The 9,579-nt window shown below is 66.1% G+C and overlaps 1 protein-coding gene across 1 annotated transcript in view; it reads left to right on the top strand.

Moving 5' to 3' along the window:
* Positions 1 to 9,271, top strand: part of LOC141977614 (dual specificity tyrosine-phosphorylation-regulated kinase 1B-like) — a 46,167-nt gene extending 36,896 nt beyond the window's left edge. The window contains 7 exon segments of the mRNA XM_074939147.1: positions 638 to 785; positions 1,093 to 1,379; positions 2,123 to 2,269; positions 2,793 to 2,933; positions 3,732 to 4,035; positions 5,628 to 5,734; positions 7,843 to 9,271. Of these exon segments, the coding sequence (XP_074795248.1) occupies positions 638 to 785; positions 1,093 to 1,379; positions 2,123 to 2,269; positions 2,793 to 2,933; positions 3,732 to 4,035; positions 5,628 to 5,734; positions 7,843 to 8,262 (1,554 nt within the window). The 3' untranslated portion in view covers positions 8,263 to 9,271.
* The last annotated feature ends 308 nt before the right edge of the window (positions 9,272 to 9,579 follow it).

Genomic DNA, 9,579 nt, shown 5'->3' on the forward strand with positions numbered 1-9,579 from the left:
CCATGTCCCTAACCCCCCGCTATGAGATCGACTCACTCATCGGCAAGGGCTCCTTCGGCCAGGTCAGCCCCCCAAACCCGCCGTACCCCCAAAACCCCGCCGTACCCCCACACTGCCCCCACGTCCCTAACCCCCCGCTACGAGATCGACTCACTCATCGGCAAGGGCTCCTTCGGCCAGGTCAGCCCCCCAAGCCCCGCCGTAGCCCCACACTGCCCCCATGTCCCTAACCCCCCGCTACAAGATCAACTCGCTTATCAGCAAGGGCTCCTTCGACCCGCTAAGCTCCCAAACCCTGCCGTACCCCCAAAACCCCGCCAGACCCTCAGACTACCCCCACATCCCTAGCCCCCCACTACAAGATCGACTCACTCATTGGCAAGGGCTCTTTCGGCCAGCTTAGCCCTTGGCCCCCCCTGAATCTCCACTGTACCCCTAAACCCCCAGTCCCCGCCATACCCTCTTCTCCCCCTTCCTAATTCCCTGATATGAAATAAACTCATTGCTCATCAAGGCCTCCTTCACACAGCTGAGAGCTACTTGCACCTGTCACATCCACCACGAGCCTTGGTATGGCCCCTCCCCCTCCCCCACCCTGAGTCAGGCCGTGCCCCCGACAGCGCTCTGTCCCCCCCAGGTGGTGAAGGCGTACGACCACCACGACCAGGAGTGGGTGGCCATTAAGATCATCAAGAACAAGAAGGCGTTTCTGAACCAGGCCCAGATCGAGCTGCGGCTGCTGGAGCTCATGAACCAGCATGACACCGAGATGAAGTACTACATTGGTGAGTGGGGAGGGAGTTGGGGGGCTGGGGGAACAATGGGGAGGGCGGGGACGTTGTGGGGGCCGGGTTGTACGTTGAGGAGTTGGGGGGGAGGTCCAGTATCGGGGGGGCTGGGATGTATATTGAGGAGTGGGGGGATGTTGCAGGGCCGGGGTAAATGTTGGGGGGGGCTGGGGAGGTTATACTGAGGACTGCTCCTCTTCTCGCCGTGCCGTGCAGGGGGAGCTCAGTGTGGGGTCAGGGGGTTGCGGTGGAGGGGAAGCACTCCCCCCCCCCGGCTGTCCTTCACACTCCCTTGCCCACCCAGTGCACCTGAAGCGCCATTTCATGTTCCGGAGCCACCTGTGCCTGGTGTTTGAGCTGCTCTCCTACAACCTGTACGACCTTCTGCGTAACACCAACTTCCGCGGCGTCTCGCTCAACCTCACCCGCAAGTTCGCCCAGCAGCTGTGCACGGCGCTGCTCTTCCTGGCCACCCCCGAGCTCAGCATCATCCACTGCGACCTCAAGCCCGAGAACATCCTACTCTGCAACCCCAAGCGCAGCGCCATCAAGATCGTCGACTTCGGCAGCTCCTGCCAGCTGGGCCAGCGGGTGAGTGCCTTGCCCCCGCCCCCAAGCCCCGCCCCCCTGTTCCATAGCCCCGCCCCCTATGCAACGGCCCCGCCGCCGCATGTCCTGCTCTGCAGTCCCAAGCGCAGCCCCAAGATCGTCGGCTTCAGTCACTCCTGCCAGTGGGTGAGTGCGCGGGTCCCACCCCCTGAGCTGCAGCCTCAACCCCTGAGCCCCATTTCTGCCCCACGCCCTATGTAACGGCCTTGCCTGTAGCCCCTCTCCCTGCTCTGCAACCCCAAGCACAGTGCCGTCAAGTTCGTCGACTTTGGTAGCTCCTGCTAGCTGGGCCAGTGGGTGAATGTGATAGCCCTGTGCCATGGCCCCACCCCTGCACTTGTCCCCTGCAAGTGCAGCACCCTCAAGTTTGTCGACTTGCTCACAAGGGAGTGTGCTTAGCCCTGCCTCACCCGTCCCCTAGCCCCACTCTGGGGGGACAGACTGAGAGACAGACTGTCCCACCTCTACCTCATCCCCACTGCCAGGTCTGTGCTGCCCTGCTTTAGTGGTTACAGCAGGAGAGGCTGGGAGCCAGGACGTGGGTTTTCCCTCAGCTCAGGGAGGGGAGGGGGGTTTAGTTAGAGCAGAGAGGGGCTGGGAGCCAGGACTCCTGGGTTCTATCCCTGCTCTGGGATGTGTTTCTGGTCCTGGCCAGTCTGTGCCCCCATGTGGGCTTCCTCCCTGCTCCCGTCAGGGGCTCATCACGCTGACCCTCATCTCCCCAGATCTACCAGTACATCCAGAGCCGCTTCTACCGCTCGCCAGAGGTGCTGCTGGGCATGCCCTATGACCTGGCCATCGACATGTGGTCTCTGGGCTGCATCCTGGTGGAGATGCACACGGGGGAGCCTCTCTTCAGCGGCTCCAATGAGGTGAGGGATGGGAGGGGGAATTGCCGCTGGGGCTGTGCCCTTGGGCAGAGACCAAGGGCCACAACCCTTCTCTGGGTGGGAGGGGGGAAAAAGGCCCTATCGGAGGCGAGGGGAGGCCCATGGTGCATCATGGGGGCTTTTGTTTGGGTGCCTTGGGCCAAGCTCCCTGACTGGACTACATCTCCCAGGATGCACCACAGTAATGTGACTCCAATGATGCTCCTCAAACCTTCATCAGAGAGGAGCATCATGGGACATGTAGTCTAGCCAGGGAGCTCAGAGTAGGGAAACGTTCTGGCAAAATGTAAACTTTTGCTCCCGGGGAAATTTTCAGTTTTTGAAGGAACCATGTTTCCGCAGAGAAATCCTCTGCGTGGAAAATTCCCGACTGGTGGCAATCAGGATGTCACCCCTTTCTGGGGTGAGAGGCTGGGCGCGGCTGCCCCAATAACGGGAGGGAGTGGGGCTGGGTGGGGGCAAGGCTGGCAAGGGCGCCCCATGACGCGTCCCTTCCTCCCTGCAGGCAGACCAGATGAACAGGATTGTGGAGGTGCTGGGGCTGCCGCCCCCACACATGCTGGAGCAGGCGCCGAAGGCCCGGAAATATTTCGACAAGCTGCCCGAGGGGGGCTGGGCCCTCAAGAAGAACAAGGAGGTCAAAAAGGTAATGGGGGCCCTTGGGGTCCTCATCCCATGCTTCTGATTCCCCGCCCCCGGTTTCCCCCACAGGATCCCTGTTCTCCCCATGCACCTCTTCCCGCCATGCTGGCCCTGATGCCAAGCCCTCCCCCATGCTGCTGGGATCCCTGTGTCTCCCATGCTGCCACCACCCCTTGGAGCCACCCTATATCCTGCACTGCTCCCTAGCACCTGCTGCCAGGAACCCCGCTCCCCCGTGGCACCAGCTACCTGTGCATTGCCCTCCATCTGCATTTCCCCCACTTTCCCTGCGCTGACGGGGCCACGACGTTGCCCCCCGATTGCTGAGATTCCCATGTCCCCACTGCTGTCCCTCACTGCCTGTCCCACTCCCCACCCTATCCCCGCCCTGCCGGGATCCCTGCGTCTCCTGCATGCTATGCCCCCTGGTCTGCTGGGATCCCCTCGACCCCTCCCTGCCCTGCCAGGATCCCCATGTCATTCCCCACCCCCCCACCCCACTTGTGTCTTCTGTGCTCCCCACTGCCCTGCTGGGATCCCCACATCTTCTGCATGCCCCTCTGATCCCTGCCCTACCCCGCTGTCTGTCCCCCCCCCCCCCGCCACCCCCACACTGTATCTCCTGTAGTCCTCCCCACCCTGCTGGGATCCCGGTGCCTCCCGCCACCTGCCTGGATACCTACATCTCCACCCTGGCTGGATCCCTGCGTCTCTCCTCTCCCGCTGCCTTGCAGGACCCCTGCCTCTCTTCCCCCACCATGATCCCTGCCAGGCCGCCCTGCTGAACATGTTTCCCTTGCAGGAATACAAGGTGCCGGGCACACGGCGGCTGCACGAGGTGCTGGGGGTGGAGAGCGGGGGACCCGGGGGGCGCCGGGCGGGCGAGCAAGGCCACTCGCCCTCGGACTACCTGAAGTTCAAGGACCTGGTGCTGCGCATGCTGGACTACGAGCCGCGCAGCCGCATCACGCCCTTCTACGCCCTGCAGCACAACTTCTTCAAGAAGACCAGCGATGAGGGCACCAACACCAGCAACAGCAACTCCACCAGCCCGGCCATGGAGCACAGCCACAGCACCAGTACCACCAGCTCCGTCTCCAGCTCGGGTACGGCCCCGATCCCCTGTCCCGGCCCCCGAGTCCCCAGCACCGGTACCACCAGCTCCGTCTCCGGCTCGGGTACGGCCCTGATCCCCTGTCCCGGCCCCCGAGTCCCCAGCACCGGTACCACCAGCTCCGTCTCCGGCTCGGGTACGGCCCCGATCCCCTGTCCCGGCCCCCGAGTCCCCAGCACCGGTACCACCAGCTCCGTCTCCGGCTCGGGTACGGCCCCTACGTCTGTCCTGTGTTCCCCCAGCACCAGTGTGACAGGATTCCCGGGGTGCAGACTGGCCTGTGGGACTGCTGTGCCCCCTTAACTCTCTCCAGCCTGGGCTGTCTCTCACAATGCTTTGCTAGTGACAAGCAGCAAATCCCTCCAGGCGCTGTGATCACTCAGTACAACAGCATGTGGAGCCCCACACCCAGCTTGCCTGAATGCTCCCAGAGCCACTCATGAATCACACAGAGAAAGGCACCCGCCAAATCCCCCCAGCTCCCAGTCTTGTACCTCAGGAATATACCGTCCTGCACTGCTCAAGACGAGCAGTGCAATTTTATTAATTGGTTCACCACTTCATCGGGGAAAGTGGCTATACACCAGCCTTTGCACATCTGAGCAGATTCACCAAACACTTCAGGCAAACTCAGTGGTAAAGATAAACAGTAAAACAAGTTTATTGACTACAGAAGAGAGATTTTAAGTGATAAGTGAGAGGCAAAAAGTCAGAGTTAGTTACCAAAGAGAACAAAATAAGCACACAATCTGATCTGAAACCCATAAGACACTAGGCAGTATTTAGATCAAGCAGTTTTCTCAACCCACTGGATGTTAGTTCATAATACACAGGTTTCACCCTTGAAACCTGGGCCAGTCTCCTCTGCTGGAGTCTTCATTCTTCTGAGCATCCTTGTTGCTTGCAGTGTAGGGGGGTCAGGAGAAAGGCCCAGCGCGGGGGCCCCTGGGTTCTGTTTTATACCCTCAGTCCCATGTGCTTGGAGCACACAAGTCCAGGCATGTCTGGGGGGCATTGCTGAGTCCCCAGGCAAGGCTGAGCAATTCCCCCGCTGTGGCCTCATGCAGATGAGTCATTGCATCCTAGCTCCCTTGCTGGACAGTGGCTGTTAATGGTGGTGTGACACCTGCCTGTGTGTTGGTTATCCCCCAGGTGTTGTCTCAGGGGAGCTTGGGCGCTTCCCAAACCCACAGCATATTTGAGTGAGAATCCTACAACACAATTCGCAGAACTTCATACGCATTAATGATAGAAGAGTGGGGTTTCAGCAAATCAGAACCTGTCCCATGGTGCCTTACAAAGCATGCGTTATATGCAATATCACGATTGTATACAAATGTTGAATGTGGGGGCTGCAGGGCGCACCCCAGGGTGCAGAGCGTCACAGCCAGAACCATCAGCTCCGTCTCCAGCGTGGGTATGGCCCCAACTCCCTGCCCCAGCCCTGGTAGGGCTCCTGACCCACCAACACTGCCAGCTTCATCTCGTGCTCCGGTACGGCCTCCACATCCTCCAGCCCCACCGTGGGGCTGAGCCCTGGCACCAGCCCCGCCCCATCCTGACTGCCTCGTTCTTCCCCCACAGGCGGCTCCAGCGGCTCTTCCAATGACAACCGCAGCTACCGCTACAGCAACCGCTACTACGCCAGCACGGTCGCCGCCCACACCGACTGCGAGATGCAGAGCCCCCAGGTACGCCCCCCCGCCCCCCCCCGCCGCCCACACCGACTGCGAGACGCAGAGCCCCCAGGTACGCCCGCCCCCCCCCGCCGCTCACACCGACTGCGAGATGCAGAGCCCCCAGGTACGCCCCCCCGCCCCCCCCCGCCGCCCACACCGACTGCGAGACGCAGAGCCCCCAGGTACGCCCGCCCCCCCCCGCCGCCCACACCGACTGCGAGATGCAGAGCCCCCAGGTACGCCCCCCCGCCCCCCCCCGCCGCCCACACCGACTGCGAGATGCAGAGCCCCCAGGTACGCCCCCCCGCCCCCCCCCGCCGCCCACACCGACTGCGAGACGCAGAGCCCCCAGGTACGCCCCCCCGCCCCCCCCCGCCGCCCACACCGACTGCGAGATGCAGAGCCCCCAGGTACGCCCCCGCCGCCCACACCGACTGCGAGACGCAGAGCCCCCAGGTACGCCCGCCCCCCCCCCCGCCGCCCACACCGACTGCGAGACGCAGAGCCCCCAGGTACGCCCCCCCGCCCCCCCCCGCCGCTCACACCGACTGCGAGACGCAGAGCCCCCAGGTACGCCCCCCCGCCCCCCCCCGCCGCCCACACCGACTGCGAGACGCAGAGCCCCCAGGTACGCCCGCCCCCCCCCCCGCCGCCCACACCGACTGCGAGATGCAGAGCCCCCAGGTACGCCCGCCCCGCCCCTCCCCGCCGCCCACACCGACTGTGAGATGCAGAGCCCCCAGGTACGCCCGCCCCTCCCCGCCGCCCACACCGACTGTGAGATGCAGAGCCCCCAGGTACGTACGCCCGCCCCCCCTCCCCGCCGCCCACACCGACTGCGAGACACAGAGCCCCCAGGTACGCCCCCCCACCGCCCACACCGACTGCGAGACGCAGAGCCCCCAGGTACGCCCGCCCCCCCCCCACCGCCCACACCGACTGCGAGACGCAGAGCCCCCAGGTACGCCCCCCCCGCTCCCCCCGCCGCCCACACCGACTGCGAGACGCAGAGCCCCCAGGTACGCCCCCCCACCGCCCACACCGACTGCGAGACGCAGAGCCCCCAGGTACGCCCGCCCCCCCCCACCGCCCACACCGACTGCGAGATGCAGAGCCCCCAGGTACGCCCGCCCCCCCCCGCCACCCACACCGACTGCGAGATGCAGAGCCCCCAGGTACGCCCGCCCCGCCCCTCCCCGCCGCCCACACCGACTGTGAGATGCAGAGCCCCCAGGTACGTACGCCCGCCCCCCCTCCCCGCTGCCCACACCGACTGCGAGACACAGAGCCCCCAGGTACGCCCCCACACCGACTGCGAGACGCAGAGCCCCCAGGTACGCCCGCCCCCCCCCCACCGCCCACACCGACTGCGAGACGCAGAGCCCCCAGGTACGCCCCCCCGCTCCCCCCGCCGCCCACACCGACTGCGAGACGCAGAGCCCCCAGGTACGCCCCCCGCCACCCCCCCCCCGCCGCCCACACCGACTGCGAGAGGCAGAGCCCACAGGTACGCCCCCCCCGCCGCCCACACCGACTGCAAGATGCAGAGCCCCCAGGTACGTCCGCCCCCCCCCCCGTCGCCCACACCGACTGCGAGCTGCAGAGCCCCCAGGTACGCCCGCCCCCCCCCCCCCATACCGACTGCGAGATGCAGAGGTACGCCCGCCCCCCCCCGCCGCCCACACCGACTGCGAGCTGCAGAGCCCCCAGGTACGCCCGGCCACCCCCGCCGCCCACACCGACTGCGAGCTGCAGAGCCCCCAGGTTCGTCCGCCCCCCCCCCGTCGCCCACACCGACTGCGAGCTGCAGAGCCCCCAGGTACGCCCGCCCCCCCCCCCGCCCACACCGACTGTGAGATGCAGAGGTACGCCCGCCCCCCCCCGCCGCCCACACCTACTGCGAGATGCAGAGCCCCCAGGTACGCCCCCCCGCCGCCCACACCGACTGCGAGATGCAGAGCTCCCAGGTACGCCCCCCCGCCGCCCACACTGACTGTAAGATGCAGAGCCCCCAGGTATCTCTCCCCCCCCCGACACCCCCTGCTTTTCCCCTCCCAACCCCTTTAGCCCGTCCCCAGCCCTGCTCCCCTCACCGCTAGCATCTGTCTCTCTTTCCACAGGCTCCTCCCCAGCAGCAGCAGCCGCGCCTCTGGGCTGGAGGGGATGTCCCGGCGCCGCCCAGCGATGGCTACCCGCCGATCTTACCTCACAAGCCCACGCCCAGCCAGCCGGCGGCACCGCACTTCCATGGGGCGGGCCCGCACCCGCTCTTCCAGCCGGCCGGGCGCACCCACTACCACCGCCCGCCCGTCTCGCCCCACGGCCCCGAGTGCATGGAGCTGGGCCCGGGCCCCCGGCACCTGGACTGCGCCCCTTTTGGCTCGTCAGCGTTCCGGACTAGAGCGGCGGTGGGGGGGCGGGCGGGCGAGGGGGGGCTGCCGCTGGCCTACCCCCCCCACCTGCGCAGCCGGGCGGAGCCCGAGGACTCGGCGCCCATGCTGGGCGTGTGCGTCCCGCAGAGCACGGCAGCCAGCTCTTGATGACTCCTCAAGCCATAACGCTCTTAGGATGCGCCGCCCGGCGGGGGGCGGGCACAGTGCCCACGGATCTTTACAGCCCCGAAAGCTGGCGCTGCCCGCCAACCCCCCCTCCATCCCGGGAGCCGGTGCTGCCCGCGGCCCCCCTGCCTCGGAGCCAGTGCCGCGCCTCCTCTGGGAGCTGGCTCTGCCCACCACAACCCCCAGGGGGTGGCAACACTCATGGCACCCTGTCCTGCCCCGGAGCCAGCACTGCCCACGTTCCTCGCCCCGCCCACCTCCGAGCCACTGCGGCCTTTGCTCTCCCATAGAGCTAGCCCCACGCCTACTACACCCCCCATGCCAGTGCCCCCCCCGCTGCCCCACTGCTTAGCCAGCAGAGCCAGCGCCCCCTGTGGTTGCCTGGAGCTGGCACTGCCCTTGCCCCCCCAGACTCCTCACGGTCCGGAGCTGGCACTGCCCCTACCCTGTGTCCGTGTGGTTCCTACTGTAAATGGTTCCTCGTTAACACTGGCTCCCTGGGCCGGGTGGGCGCCGGGGGGGGCCGCCGGCTGGACAGAGGGACCCTCTGCACTTCACGGACTGATGGCCGGGCTGCCCGCCCCACTGTCCAACTGGAATTGCTGCTAAAACTGCCCCCTGCCCCGGGCAGCAGGGCCCTAGCCAATATTTATAGACACCGGCCCCTCCCACTGTGGAGAAGGAGCGCCCTGATCCCCCTTCCCCCCATGTCCTGGGAGAGCCCCGTGGCCCTCTTGCCCTGCCCCACCCTCCTCCCCCTCCAGGATGGTGTGAGCCTCCTCCTCTTCTTGCCCTGCCCTGCCCGCCCCTCCCCACCCCCCGCGTGTGTGGGAACACCCCTGGGGATGAGCCCCGTGGTCTGACAACCTGGCACTGGCGTGGCAGTGAGCTGGGCTGGCCGTTTGGCCCCAGCGTGGCCGTGGTGGCGCCGTGTCTGCCGGCTGCCCCCTCTCCGTGGCTCGTGCTGTACTGTTTGTCTTTAATTTATTGTACCAAAGACGGTGCGCGGCTTCCCCTGGAGAGGCCGGAGGGGCTGCCCCGTCGTGCCCTCCCGGCACGGCCCCTGCGCTCGCCGCTGGACCCGGGGCCTCTGCTTTGGAGGGGGTGGTGAATAAAATAGTGACAGCAGCTCCGCCGGCTCCCGGTCCCTCTGCTGGCGTCCTCCGCCCGCGGGCAGCCTGGAGACCTGCCTGCTGCTGCCGACACAGCTGCTGGCTCTGGGGGGGAACCGTGGGATTGCTAGACCGGGGATGGGGTGGGGGTGGGAGCAGTGGAAAGGGGAGAGGGTGACCTCCATTT

This window comes from Natator depressus, chromosome 24 (genome assembly GCF_965152275.1).
Source record: "Natator depressus isolate rNatDep1 chromosome 24, rNatDep2.hap1, whole genome shotgun sequence".
NCBI classification, from domain to species: Eukaryota; Metazoa; Chordata; order Testudines; family Cheloniidae; genus Natator; species Natator depressus.